The sequence below is a fragment of the Rattus norvegicus genome, chromosome 15 (assembly GCF_036323735.1).
Source record: "Rattus norvegicus strain BN/NHsdMcwi chromosome 15, GRCr8, whole genome shotgun sequence".
Taxonomy (NCBI): Eukaryota; Metazoa; Chordata; class Mammalia; order Rodentia; family Muridae; genus Rattus; species Rattus norvegicus.
The window spans coordinates 22,598,898-22,618,432 of NC_086033.1; the positions used below are offsets into that span (position 1 = coordinate 22,598,898).

General features: G+C 48.2%; 1 protein-coding gene and 1 long non-coding RNA gene across 6 annotated transcripts in view; one reads left to right on the forward strand and one right to left on the reverse strand.

Moving 5' to 3' along the window:
• LOC102548367 (uncharacterized) lies at positions 10,323-17,310 on the reverse strand. Its single transcript, XR_359877.5, has 3 exons — positions 17,171-17,310; positions 10,686-16,972; positions 10,323-10,515 (listed from the first exon to the last, which is right to left on the reverse strand). It is a non-coding gene; the product is annotated as an uncharacterized LOC102548367 (long non-coding RNA).
• The window catches only part of Samd4a (sterile alpha motif domain containing 4A), a 215,673-nt gene continuing 213,440 nt past the window's right edge, over positions 17,303-19,535 (forward strand). For all 5 annotated transcript variants that reach the window (XM_039093258.2, XM_039093259.2, XM_063274206.1 and 2 more), the window contains exon 1: positions 17,303-17,498. In XM_039093258.2, coding sequence (XP_038949186.1) covers positions 17,303-17,498 — 196 coding nt within the window. The remainder of the gene's footprint in view (positions 17,499-19,535) is intronic.

Below are 19,535 nucleotides of genomic sequence, written 5' to 3' on the forward strand. Positions count from 1 at the left end.
CTCTTTTTCTTTTCTTAATGGTGCGTTTTGAGCTTTTTGGCATACAGCTTTGTAAACTGTTTTTAAAAAATTTATTCCAGTTTATAAACAGTTTATAGTTAAATAAACAGTTTATTTTTTCAGTGCTATTATAGATGTGAATATCTTCTTTTATTATTGTTCTCCTTCTGCCTCATGTACCTCTTCCTTTCCTTCTCCCACTGTTTGTGTGTGTGTGTGTGTGAGTGTGTGTGTGTTTGCATGTGTGCACGTGTGCACATGTGTACCTATATATGTTCGAGGCTGTGGAGACCAGAGGTGGGCTTCGGCTGTTGTCTCCAACTACTCTCCATTTTATTTTTTGAGATAAGAACTTATCCAACCTGGCATTAAAACAGGATCTGTCACTTTTGGCTAGTCTTCCTGGGCAGGGGACCGCAAGGACTCACCTATGTCTGCCCTTGCAACCCTATGCTGTGTTACAGATGTGTGCTGCTGTGCATAGCTAACGTGTGTGCTGGGGATCCGGCCTTGAGTTCCCCTGCTTTCACAGAAAGCAGAGATCCACCCAGCCACCTTCCCAGCCCTGAACCGCTTTCCTTATGGCACTCTCAACTTCTTCAGTGCTGGAGAACAGAAATGTCATTCATTTTGTATTGATGGCATGCCCCGCAGCTCTGTGGAACTTGTTTTGTGGCCTTAAGAGCTCTTTACAGCATGTTTATGCCTTTTGGGGCACAAGCTGTTCTCACAGAAAAGCAGAGGTGATGTCCCTTCTTCACCCCCCTCCTTCTCTCCCTCCCTCCCTCCCTCCCTCCCTCTCTCCCTCCCTCCCTCCCTTCCCCTCTCTCTTCCCTTCTTCCTACATTTTCTCACTAGATTTCTCCAAACAAACGTTAGGTAAAAGTGAGCAGAGGAAACAATTTTTGCTTGTGCCTGGTGTTCTGTGTCCCAGCTTGAACGCCACACAGAACCGTTCCCCTTGTTCCCTTGTGGTCAAAGCATACCCAGGTTCAAAGGGAAAGGCAGATTCCTCTTCATGGAAAGAATTTTAAATAATTTAAATAATTTTCAGTTATTTTTCAAAAGCCGTCACCGGTTAGTTTCCTAGACACTAAGTATAAACTCAGAGAGGAGAGAGATGTCAGGTGAATGCTGCTGCTATTTTCTGTGAGACCTACGTGGGTTTAGCACTGTAGAGCTCATTTGGGGACTGCTCTTGAGTGATGAGGAACTCTCTGGGATGGAGTCTGGAACATGGGAGGTAGAAAATGGAGAGAGCAAATATGAACAATCCCTCAGGGGACTGTGATAGTAAAAGTAGGAGGGGCGTGTGCTCGTGTGCTCGTTGGTGTTTGATTTTAGGTTAGGGGCAAACAGCCCCGCAGGTGAATGCTGGTCCCGGCAGAAGACATCAGTGCTGTGGGGCTGATAGGAACACTTCCTGGCTGGGAGACCTTGAAGAGCAAACACCAAAGCTTAACTCCTTCCCTTCCATGTACCCCTCTGCTCTTCCAGGGTTACTCATTTTAGTGACCGGTAGCATCTGTAACCTCATTCCCAAGCCAGAAGGGCGCCACCATTTCTCACGCTCTCCTTCTTCTGCCTCCTGCCTGCTCTCATCCCTAACAGCTAAACGACTTTGCCTTGGTCTGTGATCCCTGCCTCTACCCAACAAAAATACTTTGTTTCCACACCCAGCCAAGAATGTCTCAATTTGATGTTGTTGTTTTTACGTACCAGTGTGTGGTACTGCATGGATGCTGGAGCTCTTGAAGGCGGGAAGTGTCATCTCCCCTGGAACTAAATTATAGGAAGTTGTAGGCCACTTGACATGGGTACTAAGAACTAATTCAAGTCTTGTATGTGGGTAGTACACTTTCTAAACTACTGAGTCATCTTTCCAGTCATTGATTGATTGATTGATTGATTGATTGATTGATATATTGTATTTCAAGACAGGGTTTCTCTATGCATTCCTCTCTGTCCTGGAACACGCTAGGTAGACTAGCCTGGTCTTGAACTCATAGATCTGCCTGCCTCTGCCTCCTGAGTGCTGGGATTAAAGGCCTGTGCCACCAGCACTCGGCCCTATTTTTATCTCTTAAAGCTACTTTTGACTAAAATATATCAGTGACTTCTTTTACCAAGGGAAAAAAAAATTCCAAATCCTACCTGATCTCTTGTAGATCCTTACCTCCGTTATCCTGCAGGCTTGTCCCCTCTGTTCTCTCTCCTTCACACCACATTCCAGCTATGCAGGGACCATTTCCATGTCCTCAAGCTCAGAATGACCCATACATGCTGTTCCTTCTTTCTGGCTAACACCTAACTGTCTCTCAGGTCTGGCTTCTGTCAGTTCTGGAACGTTGTGTCCCCTGTCCTTCCCTAAGATTCCCTGCGTAAGCTCCTCTCTGCACTTAGCACTTTATGTCTCGTGTGCTTGTTTAGGCCTCGGTGTCCTAACACACTAGAGCCGCTCGGGACAGGATCTGGCTCGGTTCTCTGTTCATTCATTGCTCTGCACAGAGCCCACCATTCAACAAGTATCTGTTGAATGAGTGAGCGCATCGTAAGAAGGAGCCTTGGGAACTCTTGCAGTAATTTTAATGGAGTGATACGACCAGGTTTGCATCTTAGGAATCTGAGCATGAAGGTGGCTCAAGGTATGACACGAGGGAAAGAATTAGGACTCATGATTATTTTTATCTGCACAGAATCTTGAATTTTACCAGTGTCGAATTGGCTGTGGAGATCTATATCTATATCTAATCTATATCTATATCTATATCTATATCTATATCTATCTATTATGTATATATATATTATATATATATATATCCTGGCAGAAGAGTTTAGTGTTTGAGTGTTTGAAGTGGGGGAGTTTGAGGATGAGAAGATTAAGGCTCTAAACATTTCATCGCTGACCCTGTAATGAGTGGTCTAATTTACGAACTGCCTTATTTAAGGATAATTATCTTAAAGACACCGTGTGCTTCTGGCTTGGCAGAGGAAGTGACTGCGAACTGGGAGCGAATGTCCATTGCTTTGGCTTGAGTATGGTTTGAGTAGCTCCCAACGTGTTCAAATTTAAGCCCCCAAAGGAAGGCTTTCAACGGACAGGGACTTAATCCAACTACGATATTTAAAGGTGGGGCCTTTGGAAAGGATTAGGACTCAAGAAAGTCATCAAGATGAATCCCTCCTGGTGGAATTGTGGTGGCTTTCTAAGAGAGGTAGGAAAAAAGATCAGAGGAGACACACACACACACACACACACACACACACACACACACACACACACACGCCCAGCCTTATACCATGTGATGTTGTGATGTATGTGCTGACTGGATGCTCACCAAAGCCGCCATCGGATGTGAGCCCTCAGAACTTTAGAAGCTGTGGGCTAAAATATTTTTTTACCCCCTACAGGTTTATTGCAGTGACAATAACAACAACAGAAGGACTGCTGCATACACTTCCCCATTTAACTGTTGGCCCTGGTGGTCAGGTTCTGTCCTATTTGTGTCTACATTTATTTACTCGGTCTTTCCATAACCCATCTATTGATTCATCAGATACTATACTTTGACCTATCAGCTGCTTTTGGAAGAGGACAAGATACCAGAGGCCTTTGCCCTCCTGAAACTCACTTGGGTAGATAGGAGGTAAAGGGAGATAATTATCTGAAACAATTATCTGAAACTATCATAAACTAATTAAACAGCAAATGAAAAAGAGAGGTAACACCATTGTGTGTTTCATGCTATGAGGGGAACAGTTGGGGCAACTACAGTCGCAGTGGTACCAGGGAAAGCCTTTCTGAAATCACTGAGCTCTGAGTGTTTAGAGACAATGTCCTTATAAGAGACAGGGCACAGTGGTTTGCATGAAGGACAGACAGCCTGAAGACCCAAGGGAAGAAAGCACTGTGCGGTGGTAAGAACAGAGAAGAGGCCCATGTGACTGAAACCAAACGAACAGGAAGGAACAGCGTGGCTCTGGGCGGGCTCTACAGGCTGGCCCTGAACACGGGCAGGGGTGAGTGGGAGGAGTCTCCTCTACAGTGGGAAGGCGGGAGATCAGGGGGATGATGTACTTTGCGTTACACATTAGAAGCCTGAGGGAGGGAGATATTTGGGGAAGAGAAGAGAAGCAGGTTAAGAGTTCAGTCTTAGATGTTTTACACACGAGAGGTAATGTTTAGCCTGTTTCGTTTGCTTTGTTCAATTTGTTGACAATCCAGGCACTTCATCTACGTTTGTCTTACAGGAATTCGGCAGATAGATACCATGTACAGGACTGGGTCAGGTCCCGTGAGGAAGAATAGAAATCAGATAGGTTTTCTAAGCATTAAATGCTCTGCACTGTGCCATTGGTTAAACTTATTTTTCTGTACCAAGTCTACTCTTTCCCTTTCTTTTTTTCTCTTATGGGTCTGGTATTTTGTATGTGTGTGCATGTTTGCACGTGTGTGGGCACACGAGTGTAGGAGTGAATGTGTATGGAGGCTGGACACTGATGGGGAGAACCACTGCTCACTCTTCCACTGCACTCAACGAGGCAGGGTCTCTTAGTCAATCCAGAGCTTGCCCATATGGCCAGACTACTACTCTCCCTCGTCAGATTACTGTCTCCGCCTTCCAGGGTTGGAATTGTGCCTTAACCTCTGTGCCATCTCCCCAGCATCCATTTCAAGCTGTCTAACCTGGGCTACATGATTCTGAAGCTAGGACTCAGGCAACAGCATGTATGCAGTGCCAGCTACCTCTGTGAGGCTTCCAAAAACAGAGCAATTGCAGAAGACAGGAAGGGAGAGAGGATTTCCCCCTTCTTAGTTCCGTTTCCTGTTGTCCCGGTAGAGTATCCTGACAAAAGCAACTTCATGGAGAAAGGGTTTATTTTAGTTCACAATGTGAAGTTTGTTATAGCAGAGAAGCCAAGGCTGCAGGGACTAGAAGCCCCTAGTCACATTCAGTTCAGCGTGCAGAGAAAAGGATACACGCCCGCCTACCGGCACCCACCAGCTCTCTCTCGTTTTCCCATCAGTCCAGGGTCCAGTCTATGAAATGTCCACCTCAATCAACCCAATCAAGGTACCTACGTCCCACAGACCAACCTGACCAAGAGCACATCCCACTGAGACTCTCCTCCCAGGTAGTTCAAGACTTCATCAAATTGACAGTTAAAACCAGCCACCACCAAGTCACCCCCAGCCTCTCTGTCACCTTCACTTCTAGAAGCAGCATCAACTGGGTCTGGAGGACAGATTTTCCCATCTCCCCCTAAGAAGTCCACAATCCCCCTCACCTACCCAACCCAGCAGCAAACTTCCTTCCGGTTGGAGATGTGACCATTTCATTCCGTAGAGACATTCGTCGAACTTCTACATCCCCATAAGGGCAGCTGCTTTGTTCTCTCAGCTCGATGGCTGGTCGCTGCTTCCTGGGACTGTTCCCAGTTTCCAGATAATGGTTCCATATTCATAATCTCTGACAAGGATCATGCCTCTTGGCTGGATTTCAGTCAATGTAATTAGATGTGATCTCATAGAATCCTGAGAGAATTTACTGTGGTAGACAGAAAACTGAGACGAGATAGGGTAAACAATTAGCTCCTAACGCATAGCTATTTGGTGGGGGAATCGGAATTTGAACTGAGTTCACTTTTGTCTGAGGCATGGGCTCCTAGATGTCCCCAGCCTTTTGACTTAGTCACTCCACCTTGGCTTCTGCAAAGGTCATGCTCAAGAACCGCATAATCAGGTTACAAATAGGGATCAACACACACACACACACACACACACACACACACACACACATACACACATACACACACACGTTGTAAGTACATTTTAGGATCCTGTGCTAAGCGGCATTCAGGATTCCCTGGGATACCTGTGACCTGGGGACAACAGGTTAAACACACCCGTGCATCTAAACACCAGCAGCCTTTCTATGATGCCCGAACTATACATACATGTTGTGCTCCAACATGAAACTGTATGCACCATTTCCAAACTCCTTTTTATAGCTTTAATTTGTAACCTCAAAATACATGTCTGGCAACACCACCACCACCACCACCACCACCACCACCACCACCACCACCACCACCACAAGGCTTGGTGGCTTCTAGACAAGTAATTGCAGGAGTCACCACATCCTGTACTTAGCAGAAGAGTCCCAGTGAGCATTAGCCTAACAAAGGCTTGGAAAATCTTGCAAAAAAAAATGTCTAATATGGACTGGAGCAGTCTCTCAAACTCTCTGATGAGGAATACCTCAACAATGGGGCTGCCATGGTTTACGTGTCGCATCCCCGAAGTTCCAAGTGCTGGAAGCTTGTTCTTCAACCTGACACCACTAGAGCTATGAAACCTTTCAAAGGTAGGACCTGCAGGTTGAGGGGATGGCTCAGTGGTTAGAGCAGTTGGCTTGCAAGCACAAGGACCTGAGTTCAGATCCCCAGTAACACTGTTCATGCCAGGTGGGTGCCGCAGCCTGTCTTAGAAAGCAAACATGGGGTTGAAGGAGTAGCTCGCTCACCTGAGGTGAACAGATTGGCTATTGACGGAGGAAAACTCCTGATGTCTGCCTCAGACCTCAACACATACCTGTACACACACACACACACACACACACACACACAAGCATTCTTGCAACATATCATACAAACATAAACTGGGAAAGAGGAGATTTTTAAAAGATTGTTTTTTTAAAGAAAAGCAAAAAAAAATGGTGGGTCCCAACAGGAAGTCTTCAGGCCATCTGAGTTGAGGTGCTCTTGGCAAGACAGTAGGGCTCTGACCTGTTCCTTTTACTTCCTGGTCAAGAGAAAACTGTTTTTGTCCTGCTTTAAGCTTTGCTGTGAGGGGCTACCTCACCACAATCCCAAAGCCATGGAATGGAGCCGATCAGTCACGGGCAGAGATCCCCGAAACTGTGAACCAAGGCAAACCTTTCCTTCTGGGAAGTTCGTCGTGTCATATTTGTCATATTATCTGTTATAACAACAGACGTCTATAAGAAGGATCGATTGTCATTAAATCTAACAAATCTCGTTACGTGGGGAGTGGGGGGTGGGGTGGGGAGTGAGGGTGGGGAATGGGGGTTGGGGGTGGGGAGTGGGGATTGGGGGTGGGGAGTGGGGAGTGGGGATTGGGGGGTGAGGGGTGAGGGGTGGGGAGTGGGGATTGGGGGTGGGGAGTGGGGAGTGAGGGAGTGGGGGTGGGGGGTGGGGGTGGGGAGTATAGACTGTTTCCGTCATATCAGAATTCAATATGTCGTGTACTTGGATCCCTAGGTTCTAAAATCATAGCTTTAAGTTTGTTCTCCTGCTTTGGAGGTCAACTATCTAGAACTACAAGCATATTTCAACTATATGGAAAAGAGTCAGGCAGTTCTTTCTCTTATCCATTCTCCCGAGACTCGGTCTTGTCACACAGAAAATTATATCGCCATCTAGCAAATCCCTGGCCGGATTACCACTGTGCATCACCAGGCCCGTGCACCCGCCACTTGCTCAGGGGCAGAAGAAGGAGTTGGTGACGTCCAGTAGGAGCAATGTCTACTTCTTTCCTTGGTGCCAACCTAAGACAAGCGCTTTCCCACTTCTCAGATCCTGACCCACATAGATCCTGCGAATAGGATTCACAGTACTTACAGTTAACCTCCTGACTGCATTTCTCCAATAGTTTATGGCACATTATGAGATGTTCCGCAGAAAAATTATAATTAATGCTTCACACATTTGTTTATTTTTAAGAAGTGTGAATCTATCTGCATTTGTGTTGGAGATTGAATCCTCGTTTGCTTGTATTTCCCGGATTTGGTTAACATTACCAGTTAATTGGTTTGAATTATAGTGTTTACAAATCTGTCAAAAAGACAGTGTGTTTAAGTCTTTGAAGGAAAAATAGAGTCAAGCCTTCTCATCTGACTCTATTCCAGGGAAAGATGCTCAGTGCTTTTCTTCATGGGCTATACAGCCGCCTTGCATGTTGACTGCCTGTTGTCTTCAACTCTCTGAGCCTGGGGCTGGAAACAGCAGAGAGGAAGGACTGAGGGGCATGCCATGTGTTACAACCTGGAGCGCCTTATGCTAAACACACCATAAAAGACAAATATTGTTCCATTCCACTTACAGAAGATGTTTGGAGTGTTTGGGTTTATGTAGGTAGGGTGCAGAATGGCAGCAACGAGGGTTAGAGCCTTGAACTCAAGAACTCAAAAGTTTGCTATGTAGCGAAGATTTCCTGCCTTTACTTCCCAAGTGCTGGATTAACGTCATGCACCACCCTATCTGGCTTATGTGGCACTGAAAATTGAACCCACGGCCTTGTGTATACTAGGGAAGCACTATTCCAACACACACACACACACACATGCGCACACACACACACACACACACACACACACACGCATGCACACACACACACACACACACAAAGTTTTTTTCTTCTTTGAGATGATTTCACTACGTAGGTCTAGCTGGATTAGAGATTTCTATTTAGACGTGCTGGCCTGAGACTCACAGAGATCTGTTGGCCTGTGCTTCTACAGTACCGAGATAAAAGAAAAGTCCCCCGCCACCAACGAGCACACTTTTTTCTCTGTGTATGTGGCGTATGCCTATGTATGTACAGAAATCAATATTGGGGTCTCCTTCCAGGCATTTCCACCTTATGTTTCTGCCCAGAGTCTCTCTTTGACCCTAAAGCTCACAGTTGGCAAAGGCTGGCTGGCCAGGGAGACTCCCCGAGTTCCTCCTGCTTCTGCCTCTCTGGGCTGAGATTAGAAACATGCAGACTTGCACCCAACTTCTCAACGTGAGGCTTGAGATCTGAACTCAGGTCTTACTTTGTCCACTGAGCCATCTCCTCAGCCCTTTCATAATACTTGCCACGAGTAGTGTGTGTACTCATCAGTGTGCAAGTGTGTGCATTTGTTGGTGTGCCTTTATATATAGACCTGAGGTAGATGTAGAGGTCTTTTCTCAATCACTTTCATATTTGTTTCTTGAGACAAACACCATGCCCCCTCACCCTCACCTCAGCACGAACATCCCTTAACAGAGAAGAGATGCTCTCTATAGCCACAGGGGCATTGGGACAATTATTGAAAGCAAGAGCAATGCCAATCTGAGCTAGTTCTCAGCCTATGTTCCGTTTCCCACCTGTCCCCAAAATGTCTCTTTTAGCTATTTTTGCAAATCTGAATGCAATAAAAATGTACACACTGCCTATGGTTGCTATGAGCCTTTTGTCTCTTTTAATTTACTATTCTTCTAGGTCAGCTATCTTGGAGCCTGTCCCTGTTTCTGGAGTTGTCTGATTTTTCTTTGTACAGTTGCATTCAACATTAAAACAAACACAGAAAGCCACTGTGTTCTGTGTTGTGCTCTTCTCTCCATTCCTTACATATCTGTTGTTGCACACATATTCACCGTTGCACACATATCCACTAATACGCACATAACCACTATGGCACACATATCCACTGTTGCACACATATCCATTGTTGCACACATATCCACCATTGTACACATATCCACCATTATACACATATCCACCATTGCACACATATTCACCATTGCACACATATTCACCATGGCACACATATCCACCATTGCCCACATATCCACCATTCCACACATATTCACCATGGCACACATATCTTCCATTGCACACATATCCACCGTTGCACACATATACACCATTGCCCACATATCCACCATTGCACACATATCCACTATTGCACACATATCCACCATTCCACACATATTCACCATGACACACATATCTTCCATTGCACACATATCCACCATTGCCCACATATCCACCATTGCACACATATTCACCATGGCACACATATCCACTGTTGCACACATATCCACCATTGCACGCATATCCGCCATTGCACACATATCCACCGTTGCACACATATCCTCCATTGCACACATATCCGCCATTGCACACATATCCACCATGGCACACATATCCACTGTTGCACACATATCCACCATTGCACACATATCCGCCATTGCGCACATATCCGCCATTGCACACATATCCACTGTTGCACACATATCCTCCATTGCACACATATCCGCCATTGCACACATATCCACTGTTGCACACATATCCTCCATTGCACACATATCCGCCATTGCACACATATTCACCATGGCACAAATATCCACTGTTGCACACATATCCTCCATTGCACACATATACACTAATGCACACATATTTCTGATAGAGAAAGACACAAATCTTTAGCTCCTCTTAACTCCATCTTCTTTCAAGTAGTCATGATTAATGACAGTATTTTAGGCACCACTTTAAGAAATATAGATATACTGAGGACTTTATTAGTCATAATGACAACAAGGTTGGATTATTACCAATAAAGCTGGGGTTCAGGGTGGGAAATGTCTTAGGGCCACAGAGCTGGTAAGTAATGGGTCTGGGCTCCGAGATGGGATTCCCAGTCTTAAGCTGACGTTCTCTCTTCTTTAAATTTTTTCATTAGCCTACCGAAAATTAAACTCGTTATAGCATTTTTCAAGAATATGTTTTGGTTGTTTCTTTTCTTCCCGTCTTCCTGCCCTGCCCCTGTTTCTCTTGGGTTTCCTCTCCATCCCTCATTCCTTTCCATTTTCATGGTACAAGTGACAGTTGTATCTTTCTGGGACCAGCTCACCTTACTCAATACGATCCTTTTCGGTTACAGCAATTATTTCTGTAAATTCCATAGCTTCAGTTTTCTTGACGACTGAATAGCATCCCTTGTGCATATATGCCATGCTTTCCTTACCCAGGCACCAGCTGAGGGAAAGATAGGGTGGCTCCATTCCCATGCATTTGTGAACAGAACAGCAGAAAACATGGGCATGTGGGTATCTCTGTGGCAGGATAAGCTCGGGAACAGGGGATCTGGGTGGCATGCCAGTCAGTTACCCTTTTGCTACTTCGAAGGACCCCGGTCTGGTTTCCATTGTCATTGCATTAGTAAGCACCCTACCAACAGTGGATACGTGACCTGCGTACTCCACAAACTCTCCAGTCAGTCGACTGTTTCCTTCTTCACAGCCATTCTGCCGGGGTGAGACGGAATCTCACACTGCTTTTGAATTTGCCTGACACAGATGGAACGACGGCTTCTTTGGAAATGTTCAGCCTCCTTACCCATTAGAGCTGACTTTCCTAATCACACAAAAAATAGAATTATAGAATAGATTTCGGAGGAATAAATTTTCCAGGCCATTTGTATACCACTGGCCTATTCCTTTTGAATCTCTTACTAGAAAGAATTCTAAGTGCTGAAAAGTTGGAAGAGTTAAATGGCAAATACAACCCATTCCTATACTCAATATTTTGGCTGTATTATTATTATTATTATTATTATTATTATTATTATTATTATTTTGTATATATGAAGTGAGTACTTGGCTGCACCTTTTCACACGTTAATTTACCTCTCTGTTCCTCTAGGAGTTCATCAATCTGTTGTATTTGGAAACACTGTTCTCAAATATAACTTACTTTTGAAGACAGGTGTATTGAGGTGGACGTTTGATAGTTTACTGACCCATGATTCTATTCTGTTCTTGCTATTTCAAATGACACCGAATGTCAATCTTGTACTTTAATACTGTTTGTCTTACACTAATAGTGTTTTTTACTTTAGTAGGGTAGAGTTCTAAAAATTGTATTACCAGGAAATCCAAAAAGGGATACTCCTCACTTAGATGCCACGGGGCTGCTTGCCACTGAAATTCAGTAGCAATGTGGAGGAGGGCCTCCTCTCTCCTTGTTTTACCTATTACTGCCAAAGTAAAACTTAAAACACACAAACGCAGAGTCCTCCAGATACCATATGGATACAAACAATATATATATATATATATGTATATATATCCACCTCTTGCTGGATTCATCAATGGTTAAAATTTTGTCCATCTCGGCTAAAGCAATTAATTCCAGTAACGCTGGCTCAGGCTCAGGAGGAAACATCCACAGTGCTTTCTTCATTTCCTGGCAGAAGGCCTGTCTTTCTGGACTTTCTCAACTCTGAAGCTTGCCTCGATGTGACCCACTTGATACTGCACATACTGTGCGTGCGGACGTGTACACCACCCCCCCCACACACATACATGTATATCACAAGTATATTATCTCAGGCTTTCAGTTAGAGAGTCAAAAGATCAATGTGTCTCCTACCTTCTTTGATCCTCCCTCTTTGACAGTGTAGTGTCCTATATTTAATAAGCGCCCCTCGTTGAACGAAAGAGCAGATTTATTGAAGAGAAGCTCAAAGAAACAGAAAATGCTCGAGTTCTAGTCTTTCTATGCCAACCTGAAGAATCTGAAATGTAAATGTTGTCTGAACTGTCAAGGAAGCTAAGAGCTGAGGTAGGAAGCCTGGGTAGATGGTAGGACAAGACTAAATGAAGGAGCCTGAGAGGCTCCCTATCAGTTCCTGGGATGTGCAGGCCTGAGATTTACAGTCCAGTGCTCCCTTCTCTGTGGTGCTAGGAATCCAACTCAGGGCCTTCCAGCTGTGGGACAGCGCTCTACATGAGCATTACCAGCATAGTTCTTAAGGAATCTTCTAACTTGGGGCAGCAGTTGTAAGCTCATGCAGTATTTTGTTCTCATTTTTAAGCTTCTTGTAGAAAAGAGAGAGACAAGACAATAATCATCAGAAATGCCACACATTTCTTTTTAGGGAAAATAATCACACTTTAGGGTAATATCGTACATTCTCATATGCCATGTATATATAAAATGAACATCGAATACCTATATTTTCTTAGCATGTTAAATAATTACATACTTTGAGGAATGTAGATTTTACTTATATATTTCTTCGTATAGTAAATACTCCTATATCATATAAGCTTCCATATTGGATGAAGATTGCCATCTGTCTTTAGTGTTCCTTCTTGAGGACCTGGCACAGAATAAGTATCCATACATACTTATTGAATGGTTGAAAGAAAAGCATGATGACCATATATCTTTATGCAGAGTTTTGCAAATGTTTCCCAGCCCACGAAATAAACAGCTCTAATGCTTCTATAAGTCTATGTGATGTGTGTATCCCCCCTCTTGCCCCGTTGTGCATCTTATATTTTTCTCAACCTTATTTTTAAAGACAGGGTCTTTCTCTGACCCTGCAGCACACTGTCTAGGCTAGGCGGTCGACCGGCAGGCCTCGGTAACCAGTCGGGGCACTGTGCAGTCAAACTTGCAAAAGGCGCTTTATTTACTGGGCTGTGTGGTAATTTATCTTACTTCTAGAAGTTTCATTGAAATAACATAAACATAGGGTTCTCCGGGATACCTGTAATTAAAAAAAATACTTAGAAAGGCAACTGACCTTTTTGGAATCGATAATCTTTCAAACACACCCGAACATTTGAGTTGTTGTCCAGGGATATTATTTGCTAAGCAAACATCAGGAGAAGCAAAAAAATGCAAAATCATGCTGAACAGCAAGACTTCAATGATGATCTAAGTATGACACTGGTTCCTAGGTTAAAGACTGCCTTCAGAACCACGCTTCTCCCGTAGGTGGCACTATTTTCTTTCATCGCTGTGTTTGCAACTTAACTCTCTGGACTTAACCGTCTGGACCCCCTGGTTTACTAGCCCTATTTTTGTAGCAGACGACAATAGTTACGTTATCGGTGTATCATTGGTTTTCTTTAACAATAACAGCAACAATCCATTGGGGGACATCTAAAACCCTTGGCTGAGTTAGCACCGCGTGGTCCCATCTCTCATTGGCTTCCCTATTTTCTGGCAGAAGTACTACCAAGGAGTAGCTGACATGCTAGGGTGGAGGGTGGGGGACTCTACAAAACTGTCCTGCTTCTATGATAATAAAATAAATCAGAAATCAAACTCTGACTCCGGGATTAGTGTTTCCTAAATAGAGCAAGCTAGTCATCAAATTTTGCAGATACCTCCTCTGGGTGGTTAATAGTGAACTTTTAAAAATTCACACACTCAGTTGTGATGGAAACATTGGCAAAACATTGTGCCACCCTACAAGCCCTTTCAATACCCTAAGAGATGGGAGGTGTTGTTACACTGGCAGGACCTACACGGGGCAGAAATGAAATCTGAGCACTGGGGTACGAAAGGATTGGAAATCCAGATGCAAGTGTGGGAGCTGAAAGATGGCGGAATAAGGCCTTGGATACTTTACCTTAAAAACTGTGCTAGCTAGAGCATGGCAGGCAGGCCCGCGTTTGTTTTTCCAGCACTCCTTAACAAATTCAAGTTCGAAGGCTCGGCCTTTCTCCCTGAAAACAGGACGGATTTTGGCCGAGTTCCTTTGTGAATGCTTACATTAGAGGGTGCAGAGAGGTTTAGGCTTTGGGGTATTTTTAGCCAACCCCCTTCTTTTGGGAAATTGACCCATGCATGCATTTTGTAGTAGGAGACCTAGAGCTGCCAGCCGCAAATCCCTGCCCAGCCTCCGGCCCCGCCCTTTCCAGGCACAGGTGAAAGCTGCGTCCCCCGAACTCCGCGGTGCTGACAGGTGGTCTCGCCACGCCTCCCCGTCGCCCAGGGCGCCTGGGGCCACAGCTCCCGGCCACCAGCCACAGCCGCGCGCCAAGCATAGCTTGAGATCAGGCTCCCGAAGTCCGCCTCCTCTTCCCGGGAAAGCGAGGCCGGAGGCGGGTGCCCGTGACTGCAAAAGCAAAGGGCATCCGGCGCCCGACTTGGGCCGAGGGTGGTCCACCAGGCGCTGCTTGCTTTTCCTGGACAAGGGCCTCGTGGAGTCCTACGACCAGGCACGTCCAGCCCTGCGCTGTGCCCTTCGCCGCCCTCTGCCACTTCCCGGGTCCCATCCCCCAGGAACCCATCCAAGCCCCCAGAGACAGTGACTCCGGGTGTTTACGGTCTACACCAGTCAGCCACCCACGGGTCCCAGACCAAAGGGTCACTGGACCTGGCGAGCCACATTCCCAAGGGCGAGCGGCGGGTGGCAGCACCGTTCCCGCTCCGGTCCAGCTCGGTTGGGATTCACTCCTGTCCCAACTCCGGCGGCTCCAGTGCCCTGGCCGCTGTAGAACACGCGGGTGGCAGCCGGGAGGAATTCGCCCGGACCCCTCCCCTTCCCCAAACTTCTGTGTTTCGCTACGCAGATCTTCCAATCTGTGCTCTTCCGCTCCTCCCACTTGGCTCCCTCCTCCTCTATGGTCCGGGCTTAGGAATCCGTCCCTCCCCCCAGCCCGCCGCCCGCCGGGCCCGGGGATCCTCCCCCCGACTCCCCCGCGTGCCGCCGCCGCCGCCCGGGTTCCTCTCCCCCCGCTCGGGCGCTCCCTGCCAAGCCCATGATGTAATGGTGTATGTTAATCAGTAGCATGTGGGGAGCTCCGGGCGGCTCAGTCCTTCGCGAGCCGACACTGGAGGCAGCAGCGGCGGCAGCGATAGCGCCCCGAACCCGCAGCGCTGCCCTCTCCGCGCGCCGCCAGCCCCGACGGCATGGCCGGCACCCCGCGCTCGGAGCGCCCTCAACCCCGTTGATTGCTGCTACGGCCCCGGACCCGTGCGCAGGGCCCCAAACCGCAGGGATGAACTGCGTGGAGGTGAGTGTCCCTTTTGCTTCCCCGGGAGAGGCACCCAGCGGTCCCTCCGACCCTTTCCGGGAGGCTTCGCTTTTCTACCCAGAAGTTCTGGGTGGCAGATGCTGGACGCGAGCGGCTCCAAGAGAGCCGAGCGGTTAGTCTCTCCTCGCCGCGCCACGGGAGCTGTATGGGACCATGGAACCCCTAAACCTAACTTTTCTTCTCTGAGGTCCTTGGGGGGCGTGTGCCGAAGGGAGGGACCTGCTTTTCCCTCGGGGACCGCCCTGCCACCTGGGAAAGCCGTGCTACCGGCTCCCGCGGTCTCCGCGTAAGGCGTGCGCCCCCAACCGCATCGCCTTGGGCCTGGGACCGGAGGGCGAGGACACTCGGGCCCGCAGGCGGCGGCGGGGACCGGGGCAGGATGCCTAAATCACACGCGCGCACACGCACATCTGATCGCCGTGGGCTAAGCAGGCCCAGGGAAACCTCCCGGGTGGGCTGGCGCAGCTCTGGGGAGTGAGGGCTCCGACTGAGCCGCGCCGAGCTTTGGGTAGGGAGAGTTTATTTTTGTCTCGAGCTGTCGCTGCGGCTGCTCACGGCCTAAATCCAGAGGGGAGCCTGGCGGCTGAGATGCTGGCTGTTGCTGTAGATGGAGCTGCAGCCGTACGGCTGCTTCTCCGGGAGGAGGAGGAGGAGGAGGGAGGAGGGAGGAGGGAGGGAGGGAAGGAATAGGAGGAGGGATGGGGAGGAGGAGGAGGAGGAGGGGGAGGAGGAGGAGGAGGAGGAGGGGGAGGAGGAGGAGGAGGAGGAGGAGGAGGAGGAGGAGGAGGAGGAGGAGGAGGAGGAGGAGGAGGAGGAGGCGGCGGCGGCTGGAACCCTGGTTGCCTCTGTCACCGCCTCTGCTTTGCATTAGCCCCCACCCCACCCCCGCGCCCCTTCGCAGCCGCATTGCAAGTTTTCAGCGCGGGGAGGATCTGTTGCTGGTGCTGGCGTTCGCAGACACAGCCCCAGAGGCCACTCCGGGTGGGGCGTGCAGGGAGCACTTGCGGGTCACAGCCGCAGCAACAGGAAGCCGCGGGGTCTCCTCCCGCACCTGGGAAGGAAGCTGTGGCAATAGCTCAGCTCGCGCATCCGAGTGTGGAGGGGCCGGCTGGAATTTAGGGGACTTCCCTTCGCGGGACACCCCCCCCCCAGCCTCGGCTCCCACACACCCCCTACCGAGCTCCCGCTCACGCCCGGATCCCCCTAGACGCTCTCGTCTAGGTCTCTCGTGCCGAGGTCTCACTGCAGCTCTTTCTGTCCTTTCAGTAGTGATCGCCGCTTGGGAATGCGGGTGTGAAGGGTCCGAGCTGCCGCCCAGCGGGGAGGAGACCCCAGGACGCCGGAAATCACCATCCTGAAGCTACGAGAAAAGGGGAAAGAGCGTTCTTCATTCAGTTTTGTGCCTTGTGAGGGATTTACATTTTTAATCGCTAATTTTTAAAAAAAAAATATATCTCCATGCTACTGTCTGTCATCGTCTCTGGAGAATCAACCAGAACCACCGGAACGTAACTGAACCGATAGGGAGAGGAGAGCGAGGCAGGAGCAGAGTCAGTACCTGCAGCGCCCGGGCACCGGAGACCTTGGAACCCGAACGCGTCTCGGGAGGCCGCGGGGCTGCGGCTCCGCCAAACTTTGGGGCGGGCAGGAGCGCCAAGGGGCTTCGTAGACGGAGGGCGGCCCCCTAACCATGATGTTTCGCGACCAGGTCGGGGTGCTGGCGGGCTGGTTTAAGGGCTGGAACGAGTGCGAGCAGACTGTTGCGCTGCTGTCGCTGCTCAAGCGCGTAAGCCAGACCCAGGCCCGCTTCCTTCAGCTCTGCCTGGAGCACTCGCTGGCCGACTGCGCCGAGCTGCACGTCCTGGAAGGAGAGGCCAACAGCCCGGGTAAGTGCGCGGCCGTGGATCCCCGCGGCTCCCCGGGAATCCAGTCTCCCCGCCTCCCGCCCGAGCTCCGCCCCCCCACCCCGCCTCCACTCCGCGGGGACCTGGTCCTCACTGGCCTCCGGGCTCTCGAGCATCTGCCTCGAACCCGGTCCCTCTTCACTTCCCCTGTCCGCTTTGGGGGTTTTGACCATTGTGAACTCCTTGGTCCATTCCGTGTGGTAGCTACCGTAGCATGAATGATTGATTTTTCTCTCCTGCGCTTTCCTTGGAAATAAGTAAGTCAGGTCACGTAGAGTCTGGATTTTCTGCCACCACCACCCCCCCCCTCCCGCTTCTTTCGGGTAACGTGGCTCGTTGTGTTCAGCAATACACCAGGAAGCACAGGACTGCCTCTTCAGTCGCCAAGCTCAGACAGGCTGTAAGAATACCTGAAAAATGCGATTCTATTATTCATTCTCCTTCAACCCCCCCACGGATAGCACTGCTTTAGAGGTTTGTCTTCTGAATAATACGTAGGTGACGCTATAGGCTGTCAAAATGACATTTGCAGCATGCCTGTGATGTGGCTACACTTACTGGTCATGACGTTATCCGCATTGATAAGAGATCTTGTGGGAAGACCAGGCGTGGATTGGGCTCCGCGGCGTGTGGCTTTTGTTAGGAAACTTTAAGGAAGGGAACAGCATTGTTTATTAGTAACCCTTTGGCAATTCACAGTCAAAGCAACCATTACAGAAAGTAAATACAGTCGGAACACCCAGTGGTTTGACTTCTGCCTTTCTGGGTGGTAAAGGGAGGCCGGAGATGGGGGGCGGAGGGGTGACGTGGGAGAACCTGGCGATTTGTTGCGGGGGAGGCAGGGAAATTCTTTGGTTCCTGCTGGTGCAGGAGGGTGAACAGAGCCCCCAGTGTTTATGCAGAGTAAAGAAAGCAGGGTCCTCTTCCAGCTGTTCTATGTTAGCTGCGAGTCTGGATTGCCATTTGTTGACAAGGTCCAGTCCAGGCCAGTGGGGACTGAAGGCTGCAATGACTGAGCCTTCAGGACAGCAGAGAAGGGCCTGTGGCTTCCTCATTCTTCCAGCCTGATACAGCGCTTACGATGCCGAACACACTAGAATGAGATGTTTCCTTATATAGACTCCTAGGGTGGAAGTGGAACTAGAAAATCCTGCAGGCCTTTTCCTAACTGCGTCCAAAGGATCCTGAACTGCCAAGTATGGAGGGTCATTCCGAGGGGACTCCACTGAGCCCCAGCCTGGCAGCCCAGCCCAGTTACTCAGAAGGGCACAGTAGCTGGGCCCCCTTGCTGAAGCTTGAGTGCCACATTTATAAATAGCTGAGCCAGCCTCCTTCCTCTGGGTGCAGAAACATGACTGGTGGGGGGACGGATGATCTGCTCGCCTTGCCTCTGTCCTTAATGTCAGAGCACAGCTTTCCACCTGCTTAAACTTGCTTCCTTGGATTTGACAAACAGGATTATGTAAACTTTTCCTTTTGCAGAGTGCAGAGGATCCTAGTACAGTCACTTATGTCCGATGCTTGGCTTCGGGAAGCTCAGGGACCGGTTAAACTAACAATAATTTGTCTTTATGTTACTCAGATGTTGGTCTGACATTTCTTCCCTTTGAGTAGTGGAGAGGATTTTTCTCCCCAAGAAAGTAGCTGTCAAGTCAGTAGGCAAAGCAATTAAATGTACGATATAGAAATAAGGGCCTTCATTCAGGCACCTTATAACTTAACAAACAAAGAGAATTAAAATTATGTCTGCTTTTGAGGCACATTTCATAATTTTTCTCTTTTAAACTTAATGGGGTTGGGGATTTAGCTCAGTGGTAGAGCGCTTGCCTAGGAAGCACAAGGCCCTGGGTTTGGTCCCCAGCTCCAGAAAAAAAGAACCAAAAAAAAAAAAAAAAAACAAAAAAACAAAAAATAAAAACTTAAAAACATTGTGCAAAACATCTACCAATTTGTGCTGCTAAATGATATAGAAATATAAAATACGAAACCGTTGCGTATGATAGGAAACATTTTCCAGCT